Source organism: Chenopodium quinoa, unplaced genomic scaffold (genome assembly GCF_001683475.1).
Source record: "Chenopodium quinoa cultivar QQ74 unplaced genomic scaffold, ASM168347v1, whole genome shotgun sequence".
In the NCBI taxonomy this organism is placed as follows: Eukaryota; Viridiplantae; Streptophyta; class Magnoliopsida; order Caryophyllales; family Amaranthaceae; genus Chenopodium; species Chenopodium quinoa.
In genome coordinates, this window is record NW_018742205.1 from 4908918 (window position 1) to 4930822 (window position 21905).

General features: G+C 32.6%; 3 protein-coding genes across 4 annotated transcripts; 1 reads left to right on the forward strand and 2 right to left on the reverse strand.

The window, feature by feature from the left end:
* Positions 1-448: 448 nt before the first annotated feature.
* On the forward strand, positions 449-958 carry LOC110732399 (uncharacterized mitochondrial protein AtMg00810-like). The gene has a single exon (XM_021912337.1). It carries the CDS (start codon positions 449-451, stop codon positions 956-958), a length of 510 nt encoding a protein of 169 aa, XP_021768029.1.
* A 7309-nt stretch (positions 959-8267) lies between these two features.
* On the reverse strand, positions 8268-9555 carry LOC110725798 (transcription repressor OFP6-like). Its single transcript, XM_021905272.1, has one exon. It carries the CDS (start codon positions 9220-9222, stop codon positions 8620-8622), a length of 603 nt encoding a protein of 200 aa, XP_021760964.1. The 5' UTR covers positions 9223-9555; the 3' UTR covers positions 8268-8619.
* Positions 9556-11946: 2391 nt separating this feature from the next.
* Positions 11947-21345, reverse strand: LOC110730183 (lipid droplet-associated hydrolase-like). Of its 2 annotated transcripts, none has more exons than XM_021909962.1 (13): positions 20883-21345; positions 20618-20719; positions 20213-20286; positions 20053-20124; positions 19935-19963; positions 18908-18958; positions 18022-18072; positions 17168-17224; positions 16979-17061; positions 15754-15898; positions 14689-14739; positions 13961-14065; positions 11947-12291 (listed from the first exon to the last, which is right to left on the reverse strand). In XM_021909962.1, the coding sequence occupies exons 1-13, from the start codon at positions 20954-20956 to the stop codon at positions 12160-12162; spliced, it is 1026 nt and encodes a 341-aa protein (XP_021765654.1). In that variant the 5' UTR covers positions 20957-21345; the 3' UTR covers positions 11947-12159. The 2 variants fall into 2 exon arrangements, with proteins under 2 accessions (XP_021765654.1, XP_021765662.1); XM_021909970.1 differs by having other exon boundaries at positions 20810-20895.
* Between the last annotated feature and the right edge of the window lie 560 nt (positions 21346-21905).

Below are 21905 nucleotides of genomic sequence, written 5' to 3' on the forward strand. Positions count from 1 at the left end.
TGTAAAAAATGCCTTTTTACATGGTGATTTGAATTAGTATGTTTATATGCATGAACCCCCCAGGTTTGTTGACAAGAGATTTCCAGGTTATGTTTGCGGACTTCGCAAGGCACTGTATGGCCTAAAACAAGCTCCGCGAGCTTAGTACCAGCGATTTTCTAACTATCTATTGCAAATGGGGTTTGTCATTGCTAAAATGGACAATTCATTATTTATTTTCCGGCATGAGAATGATATGGCATATTTGCTGCTATATGTTGACGATATTGTGTTGATTACATCCTCAAATAGACTACGTGAGAATATTATTTCTCACTTACAGAATGGGTTTCCGATTACTGACTTGGGTACTTTGAACTATTTTCTTGGTATTACTGTTACTCGTATTCCATCATACTTGTTTCTATCATAGCAAAAATATGCATAGGAAATTCTTGAGCGCGCGGGCATGAGCAGTTGTAAACCTGCACAGACTCCAGTGGATACTCAATCCAAACTCAATGTAGACTCTGGACATAAGTTTCATGATCCAGCACTTTATCGTAGTCTTGCAAGTGCATTACATTATCTCACTTTTACTCGCCCTGATATAGCTTATGCAGTTCAACAGGTTTGTTTATTCATGCATGATCCCAGAGAGGCTCATTATGATGCATTGAAACGAATTCTGCAATATATTCATAGTACCATTGACCATGGGTTGCATTTATATCCTTCACCTCCTACAAACTTGATTACTTATACTGATGCAGATTGGGGCGGGTGTCCTGACACTCGACGCTCTACTTCCAGATACTGTTGTTTTTTGGGTGACAATCTTATTTCTTGGTCGTCAAAATGTCAGCATACTCTTTCCAAATCAAGTGCCGAGGAAGAATACAGAGGCGTCGCAAATGTTGTTTCCGAGGCCTGTTGGCTTCGTAATCTGCTTTTAGAGCTACATTGCCCTCTCCGGTAGGCCACACTTGTTTATTGTGATATTGTCAGTGCAATTTATTTATCTCATAACCCCGTACAGCACCAACGCATCAAGCACGTCGAAATGGACATTCATTTCGTTCGAGAAAAGGTGGTGTTGGGGCATGTACGGGTCTTGCACGTTCCTTCTGGTATCAGTTTGCAGACATTTTCACGAAAGACCTACCTCGACAACTATTTTTGGATTTCAGATCCAATCTTAGCATACGTCCTCCTCCGCTATGACTGCATGGGTGTAATAAAATATGATAAATATTCTAGATATTATTTTATATAGGATATAGTTTTGTGTATATTATGTAATTTTCTTGTGAGATTTCCTAACGTGATTAGGTCTTACATTTATAACCCTATATATTTGGATCAATGAAATACACTCCAATCTGAGGAGTTTCACAAAATCTAACAAATTAAATTTGACTTATATGAAAGAACCAAACCTTATCTAAGCTTTCATAATTATTACTTTAAAAAATTCGTAATCAAAATCAAGACTTTTATTTTTAAACAAGAATAATAACATGGAGAATAATTCGAGATAACATTGATATGGGTAAAGGAAAACCATTTCTAAATGTTGAGTCAATGTTACAAATTATATGTCATTGAAAGAATTGTGTCTAGTAAATACGAGTACTTGTTAGTTGTTAGTTGCACATAATTAGAAATGACATCTTATTCAGTATGATCGAAAGCCATTAGCCAAATGTCATGGTAAGCCTGTCTAGTCGCGAGGCAGCAAGCTGACGGGCAACATACTACTATATGCATGAGTCCATGTCTAATTGACTATATCACATTATCAATGGTTATTACTGAATTAAATTAGCCAATAAAATTTTATAATATTTAAGACATTTTTAAAATTTAATGTTATTATTATTACTAACTTTTCTGTAACTAAGGCAGCTAATATCGCGATGCGCACACCATATCTAGCCATGCTCGGGGAGCTCTTTCGATTTGGTATAATATCCAACTTTAGTTCTTGGTAGTACTAATTAGAGAAAAGTTTTCCCGAGAGTTAAAAAAGAGAGACAATTAACATTAATGAGGTCAAAACAGAAAATAATTATTTTAAAGGGTATGATTGTCCAAACATTATTTATAAGAGTTATCTCGAACTTTTTAAAAGGTAGGATTTCAAAGGTTAAAACGTGAAAACAAGGCTAATTACACTATTATCTTTATTTACACAAAGAATTCATTTAGCTAGGAGATGATCGATAATAACTTCCACCTAACGATCAAGGGTTGAGCGAGGTTTGATTCTCATCACCTTCAATAATCCCCCAATACCTAGTGACTAAATGTTACTATAAGATAACCGACATTTTTACTACTAGTCTTTCGATACGCTTTTCTTTATTTAGGATTCAAATTGGGATAATCTCCTTCAACTTCAATTCATGTTACATTATTGTACCTTCCATAGTACGTAATATAGTACAAGTAGACTCCCAAATTATTACTAAATAAAGAAGAGATTTTTACGTACACCTAAATATAATTAGAAACCAATGCACCCGAGTGTCTATAAGAGTTACAGAGTATCAATATCAATAAGATCTTGTTCTCCTAGAAAAGGAAAAAAAACACAGCATCAACTTGAGGTTGATAGACTACACACTTTACTTATAAAAAGAAGCTTTTTTAAAAACTATTGATAGAAAATGACCAATTGGGTTAGGGCGTGTAATACCACGAGACTTAAGCAATGATAGTTTTTAACTTTTTTGTTGTTCAACTTTTTGATTATCTGACATTTTACTGGCATCTTAATATCATTGCACACAGCAATCTAATGGCAAGCACTGGAGCTCGATCGATATAGCAGCTTAGGACATGTTTCTTTCAATAAGTGGTAGTGAGAAACTATATTAACTTTTCAGCTACTTTTCTATTAAAAGTATAAAGTAAAAACAAAACGGCCATATTGTATCTATCGGGCTTGTTAGCTATCTTAATTGACATAATCCGAATAAATGAACATTGTTTTGTAAAGTTGTCATTTATGTGATTTAAGGCTTTAATTTGAGTGAAATTAACTCTATCCCATTCAATAATGACATACGTATGTTGTTTACAATACAATTTTTTTAATTGGATTTATTATCTTATATTATACCATAGGGATAGAGTTACATAGAAGCTATTCCCATACAACTACGATAGGGATAGAGTTACATAGACATTATTTCCATACAATTACGATAGGGATAGAGTTACATAGACGCTATTTCCATACAATCATAAATCATCTACTTCGTACTCCATACTATCTTTCAGAATATAAACGCTGATTTAATTCAAATATCTTTTACTTCTAAACATTAATTTAAATATGAAATACCACCTACCCATGTATATAAATCCATGCACAAAAATACTCTTCTCAAATTTAACAAAACATGGATGATTCTTATGATTTATACTATTAAATGTCATTTGAAATATCAATTCCCTATTACTCTAGCTTGATGTTGAAGTGCAAGTATTATTGTTTGTCGTTTTCAATTAACAAAAGTTACTTATAATCTCAAATAAACCAAGGTATGTGTAATTACTAATTAATATGAAATGGAGAGATCGAGTTTAATCACTATGTGTTTCAATAGAGAAGCAAAATATTAAAATTGTGGTACACTTGTACTTGTGAGACTTGTGTCCTTAGAGATCAGACCCTAACATTGACTACAGATTGAAACCTCAGTAACTGACTTATCACCAAGTTATCTCCATTCAAATGCAACATGCATACATGACATCCTCATTAATTGGAATTTATGGTTTCTACTTCTAATGCAAGTTATGCAACATTTGGTGAACGAAATCCAAGATATCTTCTGTAACTTTTTATTTAAGAATTAATTATACGGGAGCTTTAATTTACTCTTTTCTTATAACTAACTAGGGTGGTTAATGCGCACACATAGCTAGCCATGTTTTGGAATCTCTTTTAATTTGGTTTTATGTCACAACTTTAGTTTTAAAGGGTATAATTTTCCAAACACTATTTATAAGAGTTATCTAAATTTTTTTATTTTTTTTTTAAAAAAAAGCTAAAAAACTATGACGGTAAAAACAAAAGGAAAAAAAGAGAGAAAAATGTCACGCATGTGATTTGCATGCGTAAATGGGGGTATATATGTAAATAGACATTTTAAAGGGATATAGTTGGCACAAAACTAAAAAAAAAAAAAAGCTAAAAAACTATGACGGTAAAAACAAAAGGAAAAAAAGAGAGAAAAATGTCACACATGTGATTTGCATGCGTAAATGAGGGTATATATGTAAATAGACATTTTAAAGGGATATAGTTGGCACAAAACTATTCATAAGCATTTGGTTAAACTTTTAATAAGGTAGGGATTAGCAGCAATTTACATAAATCATATCCAAATTTTATATTTTCATACCCTTTAATTTTCAAGGGGAGAAAAATAATAATTACTGTTTTCATTCATATAGCAGTGAGCTACTGAATTTTATGAACTTTAAACTAAGGGCTTAATTGTTTGATTCCTATTATAGTTTTTAGTCAAATTTATTGACTGATTTTTAACTTATATCACATAGTCAAGTATAAATGGTAAAGCATTCACATTATTAAGTCATCTTTACAACTTATTCACCAATCTACATGAGGGATTAATGGTATAGTATAGGTAAGCCATTAGCAGTGGCGGAGCCACGTAGGAACATGGAGGGACAGTTGTCCCCCCATTTTTCAAACAAAAAAATTAATAATGTTTTATGTTAGCTTAAACAGATGCTGTAAATAAGAATAAATATCTTACATGTATACCTTGTATAACAAAGATAACATTTGGTCTGGTGGTTGATCGGCTTGAGTAAGGCTTGTATTTCTCTTTGATCCTAGGTTCGATTCTTTACCCAATCATATTTTTGTTTCTTTTTGCTATTTTTGGACTTTATTTTAATTTCATTTTATAGTTTATACAAAGTGCTCCATTTAACTTCTTTTTCTTGTTTTTGGATTTTGCCCTTTTTTTTTTACTTGTTTTTGAACTTCATTATATAGTATATAATTTATATATACAAAGTATTATAAGTCTTCAAACCTCTAACTACTCTCATTTAGCTGTTTAATCAAGTATCGCCTTGTTGATAGTGAATACTAATGTGTTATTAAACTATTTGTAATGAACACATGTCTCCGTATTTTTTTTTTTATCTCTTTAATTATGTGTGCCTAAATTCTATTCTTTTTTATAGCTTGTTTGGAATATAGCTTGTTTGGAACTAAGTTTCCAATTTTTTACCCAATCATATTTTTGTTTCTTTTTGCTATTTTTAGACTTTATTTTAATTTCATTTTATAGTTTATACAAAGTGCTCCATTTAACTTCTTTTTCTTGTTTTTGGATTTTGCCCTTTTTTTTTTACTTGTTTTTGAACTTCATTATATAGTATATAATTTATATATACAAAGTATTATAAGTCTTCAAACCTCTAACTACTCTCATTTAGCTGTTTAATCAAGTATCGCCTTGTTGATAGTGAATACTAATGTGTTATTAAACTATTTGTAATGAACACATGTCTCCGTATTTTTTTTTTATCTCTTTAATTATGTGTGCCTAAATTCTATTCTTTTTTTATAGCTTGTTTGGAATATAGCTTGTTTGGAACTAAGTTTCCAATTTTATTTTTAGTCAAAGAAAGATTTTTTTTTTTTTACCCAAATCCCTTTACATCTACTATCAATTTGTTTAAATGCTTATCATTTGATAAATCGTATTTATCGATTATTGAGAATTACATACCTTAAAATTGGGGTTTACCAGCAAAAAAATGATTTTTTTGGTTAATAATTTTCTTAATATGCAATTAATCTTTTAACAACTCCTCTTTCACCATATCAGAATAATTGTCATATCTCATAAGCGATTTCAAATATATATTAAACAATTTATGTGATCAATTTTTTTTCTTAAAATTATTGTCGATTATTAAACATCTAAAATTTGTTCCCCCGAATTACACATCCTAGCTCCGCCACTGGCCATTAGCCACATATCTATGAATACTCTATATGATTTTTGATGTCACAATACAACCAATTAAAACACCATTTTTTCACATCCCATCTATCATGACGTACATATATAGTCATTTTTTTAGGAAACAATATGGAGTTGTCATATTTGACACATACATCATAATAATGCATTACACGAGATTAAGAATAACTCCGTAGTCTTTTTCTTTTTTTTTTTTTTTATTTTTTTTTTTAGGGAGCAATATATTATACGAGATACACATGACATATTTGACATACACGACTGATGCATCACACGAGATTAAGAACAACCCCGCAGTTGATAAGTAACGCTAAAGAAAGTATCATTTTATGTAATGAGTTATTTCTTCTTCATTCATCACAACTGACAAAGAAATAAAAACATTAAGCCGACCTAGGGTTTTAAATTTTAATCTATTGTTTCACAAAATTAAGACACTAGGAGCTGAAAATAATCATAACATTAGACAATACTGTTTTATGAAAAAAAAATAAAAAAAATAGTAAGAGATTCTAGGGAGAAGAGCAAAGTTTGAAATAAGTAAAATTATAATTAAATGAGCATTAAAACGAGCTCAATTGAAGCAGACCCATTATCATAGCACTTCTTTCAATTGAATATTGATACTTCTCCTATGTAAACTCTACAAGACTACAATTATTATTCTGTTCCAAATCCCTATGTCTTTATTTCATCAAATTTATGTTATAAGACCATTCTCAGCAGTGAGGAAAAAAAAAACCTCTCAATCTCTCTCTACCCACTTTCTCACTCCTCCCATACAATTTCTCTCATCAAATGTTTTTTTCACCACAACAATGAGGAGAAAAAAAACCTCTCATCACTTTCTCCTCCACTATTTTTTAATTTATTTTTTAATTACGTTTAAAAATAATTTAATAAAAATTTATAATTACGTTTAAAAATATTAATAATACTAACTGGAAATTTTTTTTATAAGAAATAATTATAATAATAATAATAACAAGAAGAAATTGGGAAAATATGTTAATTTCTCTAATTTATGGGTTTTTTTGAAAGTATATCAAAATGCATGTCTATTTATAGAGAAAAAAATTTTATGGTCGTTGGTGAATTTTTTTTTTTTTTTAAAAATAATTACAACGGTTATATTTCAAATACAAAATATAACCGTTGTAAAAAAAACAACAAAAGCAGTGGGGGCCACATGTTACTGTTCATCACCAAAAGCCCTCAACTCTTGAGGGTTTTTATTTTCACTCATCGGTGAGTGTTTTTTCACTCACTGATGTAGTGTTCGGATTTTTTTTTTTACACCCTTATTTTTACTCGTGAGGGCTTTTCTCCTCACTGCTGGGAGTGCTCTAAGTCTTATAACTATACTTTAACCTTCTGCTTATTTTTTGGCTTTATCATTACTCAAGGCTCCAACTTATATTTTTTTTTTATTTGATAATAAAATAAAGATAAAATCTCAAGGCTCTTTGGGGGACCCATTGCCTCTCTTTTAGAAAAGATTTTTTTTTTTTTTAATTTTTTTTTTAATATTTGGAAAAGGTTATGTAAAAGAGAATGAAATACCACTTTTGACCAAAAATCAGTGGGCCGTTTTATAAAGATTTTATCAAGGACCTACAAATATTGAAAATACTACAATGAAGATACACTTGTCTCTTCCAAGGATTGCACTTAAACATACAAATTAAAATCTGATAATGTTAAAAATAAATAGAAACATAAAAAATTAATAATAAAAATAAAATAAAATGGTGAAAAAAAGACAAATCATGGATTTGAGTATAGTACGTTTGAATGATACACCAAAAAATGGGAGATTACAAATCCCAAGTCCTAGTATAGAATAGAATTTTAAATCTTCCCTTCAAGAATTGGCAAAAGAGCACTATATAGAGTTAAAGAAAAATTAAAAAAATACTTTTTCCGTTTTTAAATACTTGCTCTATTTTTACGTGTGCGGAGTTTTAGGAGAAATTGGAGAAAATAATAAAATATAGAGGTAGTGGGGTTGGTGGAAAAATAAAAAAATTGTAAAAAGCAAAAGTATGTGAGAGAATTGGAGGAGAGAAAATATGAAATTAATAAAATATGATTTGTGTTGGATCCACTAGTTGAGAGAAATGAATCAAATATTGTAAAAGCTTTTCAAATAAAGAAATGGAGCAAGTATTTAAAAACGACCGAAAATAAAAAGTGGAGAAAAGGGAATATAGATATACACATAAATTAAAAAAAAAAATAAGTAAAATCCGTTTGATTTCATACCAAATGGTAAAACATCTTTACAATTACTAGTCACATCACAATATGACATGATCATGACTTACAATCCTACCAAGTTAGAGATCTTATATATGTGCCTCAAAAAAGGAGGAATATTTAAGATCATACCTACAACCTAATACCTAATGCACTACTACTATTAATCCATCCTACTCATACTAATAATAACACCAAAAGATGATTACAAATGCTAACCAAATCAACTAAAAATCAAAGTAAAATTCTAGGACCCGTAGCCATCACTCTAGTCGTTCGTAGATGAGACAGAGTTTCAGATGTACGCAATCTTATCCCTGCTAGCAGCGGCTACTTAAATCTCATAGGAACTAGGCCGAATGAAGAACCGAGGGGAAGAATGATCAGGTCTCCCATTGAAGAAGAAACTATTCCAAATCTCGGTAAAAACCCGGATTATAGTCCCATGAAGAGAAGGAGAGTTCAACTGCAAGAAACAGTTCAAAAGCTCCTTAAGATCATTTTTAGTATAAATTTGATTCTCCATTATCATTTGTAACATAGATTGCCTGAAATCCAAATACGGGTCAGTCGAATCCTTCTCCACGGCCATTGATTTAGTCCCAACACGGCCGAACCCATCAACTGATGAGGACGGCTGTGAAGAGGAAGAGGAGGAGGTTGTGGTGTCCACGTAAGGAGAAAAGGTAGTGGAGTTAATAGTCGGGTAATAACACTCATAAGGGGAGGATGAAGAGAAGTTTCTAGTAGTTTTATCCCAAGTAGTGTTAGTACTAGAAGTTGAGGAAGAGTAGGAATAATTTTGGTATTTTTGGTATTTGGGTGTTTTTGATTTTGGTTTTGGGCTAAAAATTGAAGAAAGTTTTGGTTTTCTACAATAACAGCCTAGGTTTACTGAGACTGTGTTTAGGAGAACTTTTCTTTTGTTTGAGGACATTTTTTTAGAGAGAGAAATAGGAGTGAGTGAATTTTTGGTTAAATTGGTGGGAGAGATATATAATTTGTGTGCATGTATGTGAGTGTGAATGTGTGTATATATGTATGTATGGAAATCTAGGATGACATGTGGGTGTTTGGAGTGAAGGTGACAGCCAAGCCTACTATAGTTATAGTATGGGGACCCAATGAGTAATTAAGGATCCGTGTGGTGCATTTATCTTATTAATTAATTATCAAAGACATCATATAAAATCTAGGCATCATTTGATATAAATGAAACTTTTGATCGAATTGTTTATGGATGCAGGTTCAATTGGATCATTTATCTTACTTTGACAAATAGAATATTAAGATGCGCGAAAATGTTAAATTGCATAGTTAGTTGTGTTTGATGCATTATATATTCTTCGTTTTGTTTATGGCTAGTTAGTTTTACTTATATGATATTGTGTATTATTACATCATTACATAAATTATGAATGTCAATTAGTTTAGTTGGTAAAAGTCTTAGAATAATAATATTCAAGATTTGACATTAAATCACGTCTAAATCATTGTCCATATGGAGTATGGAAATACCTTATCACATAAACTATCCATAAATATGGACTAATGGAGTACATAGGCTTTAGATACGGGGTATACTACTAAATTATGAAAAGGCCTTATGTGAGTTTTATTAAAGTATAATATAATAGATACCCGTGAAATTTCCATGCAAAAACAAAGCCTTTTAAAAAAGTTTTGGTAGAAAGTATAATGGATTAAAGAAAAAGCCATGATAAACTTTCATATTCATATACATCTTTAATTAATCGTCTCTATCAAAATTAAAATTTATAAGTATAAAATTGTGAAGAAGCAACTGGGGTAACACAATTGATGCATCTTTAATTCAGTGTCCAACAAATAAAGCACGTATATAAAAGAACTATTACAGTACTTTATTCTTAAGTATACTGGGGGCCAGTATTAGCACCTTCTTAAATCATTCATAAACCACTCTTAACTTTTAAGTACTTTGTCTTTTTTCTACATATATTTTAGATAATACAGGCATGTCTTGTTATTAATGAAGTTACTTAGTAGTTTCAAGAAACATAAATCATAATAATATTCTGTTTTATGCATTATTAAAATCCTGAATGATTCCTGTAGTAGAGTACAAACTCTGTTTGCAGACAAGAATTATTATATTAACCTGTAGTTTACCTAATTAGTACCTTCTTTATAATATAATTTAATTCCTTGGTTTAATTTTTCTAAATCTGAAATTTTGTCAGGGAAGATTTTATGCTAATTATATTGTTTAATAATATGATGTTTAAATAATCAAGTAGGAGAATAAAGTACTGCTGCTACATTATACAAAGATCTAAAACTCAAAAGCTTAATAACTGTATAATTTAGAGATGAGATTAAAAAGTCTATGTAATTAAAGTGAGTAGATTTAATTAAGGCATTAATTAAAGCACATGAGGTAGCTAGATAAATTGCATATACATTAATGTCCATATCACTAAAAATTTAATATGATTTTGGCTTTGAAGTTATCTATGTCCCACAATGTTCACTTAATTTGTAACATGTGATTGTCTCACCTCAAAACTTATATGCTATGGAAGTATTTCTATCATGGTAAAGAATATCGAAAGTAGCATTGCAGTCGTAAAGATTGGATTCAATTCGAGTCATATAAGTTATTGGGTTAATTATGATAGATACACAAATCGATCTAATTTTATGTATGGTGTTTAGGGATTCTATACGTGCATGGTTTGGTTAGGGGTAAATAGCTACTCCAATCATGTTCGTTATTTAACACTTAGTAAATTAATTGAACATCCGAGTTTTGGTGAAGGTTTGAATGGAAGGGGCGCATATAGTATTTCGATACCGACATACCGTGATCCACACATAGTATGACTCTAGACTATGGTCCATAAACAATAAGAAGGCTATATACGTTGGTAATTATATGAGAGGCGCAAACTACCAACCTAGGATCCTCTTTGTATGGCTAGACAAAACTGCAAGTAGACTTCGACATTGCTGGGCCTCGGTTGAGGAAAATAACTCCAGCAGGCAAGACAAATATTTAGACTGATTGACATGCATGCTATGTATTAGTGACAAAATACAACCTTTAACTACAAAACTACCAAACAATTCATCTTGTCTTCTTATGAATTATGTATGATTAGCATATTTCACTAAAAAAAAAAAAAAAAAAAAGCTGATGTCCTAATATTTTGAGGTAGTTCACAAGACATCCCCGGCGATTTAAGTAGTTAAAAGGTTCCTCTAATCAAAATTTTAAATGCTAATACACTTGGATGCTCTAGTAATTAAGGTATTACTTTTTATTCAAGCATAAAACAGGTGGCCATAATGTCTAATTGCCGATCAGTTTAAGAGTTGGACAAGCAATATGATCAAGGAAATAATTAGCAAACCTGCATATAGTACTCTGCAGCAGCAGCAGCAGCAGCAGCTTACATGTTTGCATTTCGTTTACACGTATGATGAGGCCTCACCGTAGTCCGTAGACATGGATGGCTGCTGATATCCTTCAGAAGATGAAACAGACGATTGTAATGAAACTGCTGAAAAAAGACAATTTCTGTAACTTCCAAACTGATTTTTTTTTTTATTATTTGCATTGACTGTTCAGATAGAAGTAATATTTGATCAATATCTCAGAAATACAGGGACCTAAGGATAGAGCAATTCATTATTTCATTATGTACACAGGTGTAGCAGCAAACGAAACGTACATATGACAAACTTGTATCACTTAAGCCATTACAGAATCTATAACCAGTTAACTTTCAGAAGAAGTGTGGAGAATAAAGTAAAAGAAATAAGGACCAGGAAGGTAACATTCTCTTCATTGTTTACTCATCAAATGGAGAGCCAGACGACAGTACAGTGTTTACAAATGTTTCTTAAGCAAGCCAGCTACATGCTGGGCAACCCAAGTGGAGCCAGCCTCAGTGCAACTAAAAGCATGGTCGTGACCCTCTTTTTCGATTGACAAAGAAACATCAGGAACTTGTTTGGAAATCTGTAATTAGTGCAGAAGAAAACAGAGTTAGAAAAAATTTGTCCAACAGACAAAGAAACATCAGAAATTTGTTTGGAATATTCACATCATTGTCTGTTTATTTATCATCTGTCAATCTGTCATCACATAAGATATTATTTGTCTCTTATATCTAACAGAATACTGGACCTTCTAAGCAAATACTAAGTATGAAATGTGCTTTCTGCCATGAGACAACACTTGCAAACTTCCAGTTTTGACTAGAATTTAAAACTGTGACAGTTTAACTTTGCAGAGAGAGGGATCAAAGTCTTTTTTGCTCCACCTTACAGAGCTCTTTCTAGTAAACAATAAGCTCAATTCTCAGATACTAGACTTCTTCATTTTGTCTCAAGTACCACCATTAGATACCTGACACCCTATATAGGCACGGTCACTTGGGCACTTCAACTTCAGTCAGAGAAGGGAAATTTGAAACTCTCTCCGTTCCATAACATTTTGCATGCTTGTCTTTAGTATGGATTTTAAGAAGAGGATAAAAAGAGAAAATAAGAGAAACTTCACCTTCATAAGCAAGTGTGCAAAAAATTTGGGACACCCAATACAGGCAAATGTGCAAGAATATATGGGATAGAAAGAGTAATTCTCTACCAACACTATATGCCAATAGAAAAGGATATTGTCCTTTTCCATGGGCTAAATGATAATCGAATAATTCTAATTCTGTCCAGTATCCCCTTTTCTCAAGTTAAGGTAATGTATTAATGGAAGAACTCTGGATCTATAACCAAAGTTGACATTTGTACAAAAGAACATTGAGCATCACAGCATACAAAAGAAGCAACTACTATCTTAAACTGAAATCGGCATTTTGATTAGGTTTAGGTGTTAACCTGCTTCAAGAAGAGACTTATTGATCAAGGACACATTGTACAAGAACAAATAGAGACTAGAAGATATGACACCACAGTTAGAGAAATAGGGGAGAGGATTCTATTCATCAAATTTCCGTTTCAGACAATAGTTCAGCCTAATACTAAATTCCAACCAAAGCAACATAGATCTAAATCATACTGTACAATATCAAAACGGCTCAATCAACTATACAATACACACTCCGTCGTCAAGGTTAAGCAGCAGACAGTAAGTAAGTTCTACATCAGCAGTTAATCATAAACAGGCCCTGTTATTGTTTGGGTAAGGCTGTGTATATCTGAACCCCCCTTATCCTAGAATGAGCAAAAGAAGACCCCTTCAGAGGATTTGAGGTGATGCCTATCTTGATGTATTGTGTCTTAAGCTCCCAACTGCCCAACTACACAACTTTGACAACATTCCCAAAGAAGTGAGAATAAGAATACTATGGTCTCAGCTCAGCAGAAAAGATGTGCTCAACAACATTTGCATTTGGACATATACATATGCCATACAGAATGCAATTACAGTCACAAACTGATTTAAGTTTATGGTCAGAATCAACAAAATTTTCCAGAGTATATGAAGAGGCAGAAGCAACATTTTGGACGTGAATAAGGATCCAAACCATTTATGCATCTGCTGATATAAATTTACATAGACGTTAAATACGTAGTATGCAATTGCAATCAACAGGTACACAGCTAGGTGCTGAGGTGTAGCAGTATGGTTGAACAATTGAATATCTTAGAATGACCAGACTTGAATCACATACCTCTTCAAACAATGACAACGGACCCCAATGATCATCAATGCCAAATAAAAATGCTATTTGATTTGGCTTAGCTTTCAGGAAGTCCCAGTCTGGTGCTTCTGAAAACTGTTATAAAAAGCAATCAGAAAGCACTAATTATTCTTCTTCTACCCAATTTATCCAATCATTACAAAAAGTAAGACACTTCATTCATTTTTTTCACATACCAGAAACTTTATTAGATTTAGTTAAAGTTGCAAGGGTAATGCAATGTTGGCATATAATATTGCATTGTTTATGTAAATTAGCATATATTCTTATGTTGATTTGACTAAGTAGAGCATATAATGTTATGTTGTTAATGCAGAGTTACTGATATTTAGAAACAAGAAAATCAAATTAATATGGCTTAATGTAAAATAAGAGAGACATTTTCTTATGTACAACAAAGCTTTACATTTATTTACTAGTCTTCCAATAGTATTCTAACCAATGAGTTGTCTACAAATATACATTCTTGTTTAGACGGCAGAAAACTCTCAAAATAGAGAAAGATCTTCCTCAGAAATTGCAAACTATACAAGACACAATATATTAAATTCAATTCTAGGAAATTGTATTTCTCTTCCTACCAACCAAGTACTGCAAGGACATCCATAGCATCATGCTATCATATAAAACAAGAGAAACCATATTAAAAAAATACATATCAGAAGTATACCTACAGACAAATAATTAGACAAATTTACCTTCTCAAACTCTGTCTTTGCCATAAACAGCATATTTTGCATTGTATGGTACTGCATTTTTTAATATGAACAAACAATAAATAAGAATTCTTTCATTTCAAAATGTATATAACTTGGCAAAAAAAAAAAAAGGAGGAAGATCCCTCAAATATGGCATAATACAAAACAATAGAGTTCTCTTGTCTTAGCAAAAAGCATTCAAAAAGGGATGTGTTGAGTTCCAATTATTATGATCAAGAAAGCATTTAAGCTGCACAGAAGAACATAAATTTCTTGGTAGATGTACAGTCTGATTTATGAGCAAAGCCTTCATAAAACTGCCCCCAGCCTCATCGTACTGTCCACGGGAACGGAGGGAGCAATTTATGACCATCAAAGTAAATACTGATTCTAGGCTGTAGTGTAAGTGAAAAGTAAGAGAAACATAATCCCACATACAATAGATCTGAAGAAAGTCTAGTTGACCAGACCATCCTATGCTGGTCAAGATCACATTTTATGACCCAAACAAGTCACAGTTTTCTTTCGTCTAACTTAAGCTAATTTTTTCTCTCAAAAATTGAAGGGAGGATGGTGGATATGGTTTAAGCAAAGTTAATAAATTTTAGCAATGAGATGTAAATAAACAAATTGGATTACAAAATGTTTTGATGGCGTGAAATAAAAAAAAACAGATAAAACTAGTCAAGAAGTGAGTTCACTTGTGTCTCATTTAACATGTTTAAAATCCAAGCCCGACTCAATATTGTAGACCTTGTTTAATAACATCTCGATGGAAACTTCTAGGTAGACATCTATTCCTAACTTGTTACTTCCTCCGTTTTTTATTAGATGCATCACTTTCTATATATGGAAGTTTCAATTTAGATGCATCACTTTCCCTTTTAGTGAATAAATTGTCTCTATCTCTCTCATATCACATGGGCCCCATTTATTTTTTTTCTCTCTGTCTCTCTCTACTCCAAAAATTGCCTAGGAGTCCGCAATTTTCAAAGTGATGCATCTAATAAAAAACGGAGGAGGTTATAATAGCACACCTTCTTATCCAGATTTTGGAAGTCTTACCTTCAACAAGTGGGAGCAAGCAGCATCTATAGCAGCAGCAGACCATGAATTGCCTAAAGTCGTCTTCACAATAAACCTTGATAAACTGGGGACAACACCCAGCAGAGCTACTATAGAGCTTACCAATGAACATACTATTGAAGACCTGGAAATTTGACCAAGAAAATGGACCGTTCAACTAAGGTATGTAGGGTAAGGGGGTGGGGGGACAGCAGGATGCAGTCAGGAGCAATAAGTCTCGTGAAATCTCAATCTAGAAAAGAAATTATAGACTGCCTCATTTGTGCAAGCCTCACATTGTACAAAGATAATGCAAATAATGCCCACCACAACAGGCAGCAGCAGGACTGGCCCTAAGACAGAACGATAGCTCTTGCAGGTCTTAAACAAGAATTTTTTTTATCAATTTAGTTAGTGAAGCAACTCAATAGCCTACAAGTTGGCGACTTAATATCTAAGTTTGACAAAGCATGATTTTCTACACATGACGCTCATCACATTCAACTAGCTAAGTGAATAAAGACCTAAAGTGCCAAGGAACATAAGAGTAAAATTAATGTGCTATACAGAAAGCAAAGCACAGATCACCACTCATCCCTCATCTTTGTGCCGACTAAACACAAAAATTGCATCTGAGCAGTTGATCCAGGATGTGAAAATATAAGAATAAGCAGTGACGTCATTAAACATCAAGAAGTAAAAGCAAATTTGCAATATATATACCACACCATGCCATTGCCCAACACCTAGCATATCACTCCCACCTAAGGCGGGATTAAGGGTGTTCAATGTATGCAGAAAGAAGCTATTCCTGATGGACTCACAATGGGAAAGCCTACTACTTAATGTTTTATAAATACTCCATAAGCAATAATAGAAAGTCAGATATACATTCAAATTTGTTCATTCAGATGAAAATATGAGATATGAAGAATTAAAGGGCATAACACAAAGACAAAATATCTGCACAATAGCTAACAAGCAAATGTGTAAATATGTTAGAAAACTCCTAGACAATAATCAGAAGAAACTGAACAAAAAAACATTATAATTGTTTTTTTTTTAGTCATTTGAACGTCAGTAAAACAGCAACAACCTGGTATAAATACCATCAACACAAGAGCAATGCAGCAATTGTGTTTAAGCAACATTTTGAGTTGTGTAAAGTTGCTAAAATTAAAATGCAACTCTTATCTTGACGTGGAGTGTAAAGATAAAAATTTACTCTGCTAGCTTCCTGATTACAGTTTGCTTTGATGATTTGGAATTTAAAGCCAAGAAAGGGTATAGCCCAATGAAGTATATAACCTGGAAAGATAAATAGCATCCAGATTAATCAATTGAGAATAAGAAAGAAAAGGTATGAAAGTAGTAGTATATGATGATTTCTCCAACATAGTTAACTAAACACCACCTGTGAAGCTCTCTTAAACATTTCAGATGCTATATGAGATCCAATAGAGTGCCCAACCTTCAAAAGAACATACAAGTCAGATAGGATACTTCTGAAAGGACAGCTGATACAGGGCAATGAGAGAACCATCCCCAAAAGCTAACTCAAAGGGTAGAGAGCCCATATATAAACCCCACGTCAGCTTCCCATATGTCTGATATGGGACTGGGTCCCATACCTTGCAATGAAACCATATCAACAAGACAACAAGTATTGCTCAAAACTTTTAAAAGGCTAACTCCGTAGAACCACGCAAAAGTATTAAATTATGCATTTGTAACATTTGTATTTCTACTACATTATTGACCAATGGTTGCTAGAGTATTTCACCAAGATTACAGGGTAATCAGAACAATGACAAGCTAATGGAGAAAAATACACTCAATAATTAAAATGTCAGAAAACTATAATATTCTGCATTTTTTTTTTTAATTTACAAGTGCTCATAATGTCAAAGCTATAACAAAAACAAATTTTATTTCAGAAAAAAAAAAAAAAAAAAAAAAATATTAAATAAATTTATTAATCAAACAACAGTCCCAAAAGCTAAGACAAGCATTCAAATATCATATGACAACCAATAATGTTCAATTATCGCCAGGACTGTGCAACTACTTGGTAACGTGGGCTAAATGGATTTTTATTGCTTTTGGAAATGATGAGAACTGCTAAAAACCTAACATGAAGCCCTCCAATAGGTGCTTGTGGATATTGTTCTATCAAGTCACAGGGATTTAAATTCTTATCTGAAGCTTATTAATAGGAATCCAAAAAAAAAAAAAAAAAAAAAAAAAAAAAAATGGAAGTTCACCCACCAGTATGATTGGAGCACTATTATTTTGGAGTTCATGGGCAATATAATCAATCTGCAGCAACAAAAACATAGCACATCAATGATTCATCTTGCACCTCAAAACAGCTTTGCCAAGTAAATTAACTCTTTAACTCGACACAGAAAATTACTGTCTGTAACCACAAAACAGGTACAGGGCTTAATCAAGAACAATTACACATTTACATGACAGGAGAAAGTTCCCCCTGCAGTCAGCAATGCTCAATTACACTACTTTAGGGACGTATGCAAATAAGAATAAAAAGAATGATACTTTCGATGTGTCAGAGCTTGATCATAAGAAAATTGGAAAAAGTATTTTTGGTTCTTTCCACTCGCCTAATTGGTGCTAATGACTTGACTATTTATGAAGCAAAAATTAATTTTTAAAAATGGATGGAATTAAGGCCTCAAATCCATTTCCAACTAAGCATAATAAAATAATTACCAACACAATCACAAATAAATTACAGTGCAACGCAAAGCCAAAGCTAAAATTTCTCTTGTTCTTTATTTTATTTAGTGGAGTTTACGAAGCCAAAGCAAAGCTAACCCCAGAAAAAAAATCTCTAGTTCTTAATTAATGTACTGACTCCCATGTCCCAACCCTTTGTCATAGTACCAACAACGCCTAACTCCAGGAATAGAGAAAAACGGTATACAGAATAGTACATAAGTTTAAACTCAATATGCAAAGCATGTATAATTTTCTATTATCATATAAAACCAAATTATCCTTCGCCTTGTGGTTTTAGCACAATGTACTCGACAAATTAAAATCCAAAATGATATGTGTTAAATGGCCCCATCTCAGTAAACTGCAACCTTACAAATAATAACAAAATAGTAAGGGAACAAAAAAAGCCAACCTTGTGGTTAATTTGGTCTTCCAATGAGAATAAGCGTCCATGCTCCCAATCCTAGCACACAATCAAATGCAATAAGAAAGGCAGTCTGAAGCATTAAGTTATCCAAAAGAGAGGTGCCACGCCATATTTTCATTCATCGATTTTACACGTATACAAAATATTATTATAACAAGCCAAGGAGTATGCACACACCACTCCACAACTTTCTTTCTTCAAACAAGAAAAATTAACCAAAAAGGTATTTCCATCCATTAAAGGAAAAATACAACGATGTAGCCTAATATTGAGCTAATTACAATGAGATAACCCCATGAATTAATAAGTACGGGATACATATTTACAGTAAGGTAGCCTATTTGAAATACAACTATTGGCTAAAAATAAATGTTAATGTCCTTAATAAACTACCAACAAGATATTGGGAAGAGGGGGGGGGGGGGGCTGTTTCTTATTTTCTTCGCCGATCCAATACCACCACTTTCCCCAAATTATCGACCTACTTCTCCTCCCAACTCAAGCTCACAACATGGAACAATCATGGAGCTCTTTTTGCATTCCTTCACTAAATATCTCTCCACCATAGTCACCGTCATTACCCCTTTCCATCTACTAAGTGCTTAAACACATATTTACATAGAATATTGGAGTTGAATGAACTGACCAAAAAATGGAGGCACGACAGCTTTTTACACCAGATAGTTATAGAAAAATCAAGTATTGAGTTAAGTTTCTAAATAGACACCCTTAATAGTACTAGCCCAAATGTTTAAAAGTCAAGCCACTCACTCAAAATTTTCCATCATATAAAGAAATCCCATCATCAAATCACTACACGCCGTGTTTTAACAGTATCTATGTAGCTATTCGTAGCTATCATATGCATATCATCATGCATAACTATCATAACACGTAATCTTCATAACTTTTACTTAGAGCAAATAGTAATACAATTTCTCCTACAAGGATCAATTACATTTTAATAAGCAAGTCACTACTCAGACATAAGGTCTCAACAGTCAGCAAGTACCTTGCTTGTGTGGGATATGTGCCCAATAGCTGTGGATCAACACAACAGAAACAACTCCATTGATACATTTCGGGTCGAATATAAATGGTTTAAAAAGAGAAGAGAAGCCAAATCATGCCTGTAATTGATGCTTTTCCACCAAGTTCCTCATACAATGACTCCACAAAATCGTTGTAAAATGTTACAATACCTGAAATACAACCACCTAAATCATTGTTTACCAACCCAAGTTGAGGAATAAATCACATAAACCATAAAGAGAGAAAAAACAACAAAACCTGGATTTCCAGGGATAAACAAAACATGCATTGTGGGATTTGGAGCCTGAATTTCCAGCAACTCTGTCATATAACTGAATCCAACATACTTAGTACATAACTATGTAAAAACCAATTTACACAAACACATATTCCAAAAAGAATTCAGTCTTTTACAGACAAAAATAACAAGAACACACAAAATCGAAAATCCATTGCAATTAGAGAAAGGCAAAAACTTGTACACAACGCGTATGGGGTGTATTGTATACATCAGGATTAGTTTCCCAAACACGAGAGTACAGTAACACTTTTATGTGATCTTAAGTGACTAAAGACAGTTGTATAAAATACACCCGTTTTGTACAAGACCTATCTTCGGATTAGTATCACAGTATATATCACAAGAAATTGACCATCACTTACCCAGATACATTGCACATTCGAAACTTTGCAATTTTTGAATACTCAGGATTAACACTGCCAGCACCCATCTGTACCCACTTGCAATGTATGTTGTTCTTCAATCTGAAATAATCACAACTTGTGGAAATTAAATTAAGTAGCTAATCGGTGAAGATCAAAGTTTTAGGTTTTTTTTTTTTTTCAATTACTCACTTCAATTCAACTAATTTTTGATAACTCAATTTAACCACAAAAATTAGCAGAGAAAAATACAATGGAGAATTACCTGGAGAAGAAGAGTGGGTGTTGGGTGTTAAAGAATGATCGAGCAATTAGAGAGCATAGTAATAACCTGAACATGATCTAAGATTTAAACTACATTTTAGTAAATTTTTTATTTTTTATTTTTATTTTTGGACAGGAACGAGTGGAGAATTGATTCCAAGATCACCTGATTGAGAAGGGAGCTTTAAGCACTTGAGGTATCCCTCACTCTCTGGGCTTAGTCAATTGTTATTTCACAATTGGCATGATATCTCTTTATTGTGCTAGGAGGTGTTTTTGGAAGCTTGGTATGAGGAAGTTATGGGTCTTTTATAGTTTTAGTAATGTTGGATTGTTCTCGGGTTTGGGATTTAACCTCTATTCCTCAAATTCTTGTTTTCACGTAGTAATTGCCCCATTTGTACTAAAACAATTGGATGTTGCTTGAGTGTTTTTTTTTTTATTTTATATTTTTTGTGAAACATGATGTTGGTAGAGATGTTAAAGGAGAGGTGTAAAATAGATTTAATTCAAGTCTTGTAAGATCACCGGGATTAGGCTATATACTTATATCACATTAGGCTCATGTTGGGCCATGTGACCACATAGATCAAATTTTGATTGGGATAGCTTGTGGAGTTGATCTTGAGTTGGGTAAAGTTAGATAATTTCAACAACGGGGTAATTTATGTACTATTGTCTCATGAAAAAGCAATTTCATTAATTGAATAATGTGGATATCAAATTGTGTCTCCTCGATTAACACCCAACAATTGGGCTATGCTGTTTGCTATTAAGTTCGGTCTCAAAAAATTGGCAAAAAAAAATACTTATGTTATCAATATCGTAATAGTTGATGGGCCTGGAATCCAAGATTAAATTTATTTTAAGAGCCTAACTAGACCTTACTAGGCACATAAGGCTTTTCAAGACCCTCTTCGCATTCCTCTTGATATATTATGCTCTCTTCCACGTACACCAATTTGAAACATGAACGAAATATATTATTCCCTCCATTTCGAATTAATCGCAACAGCTGACATAT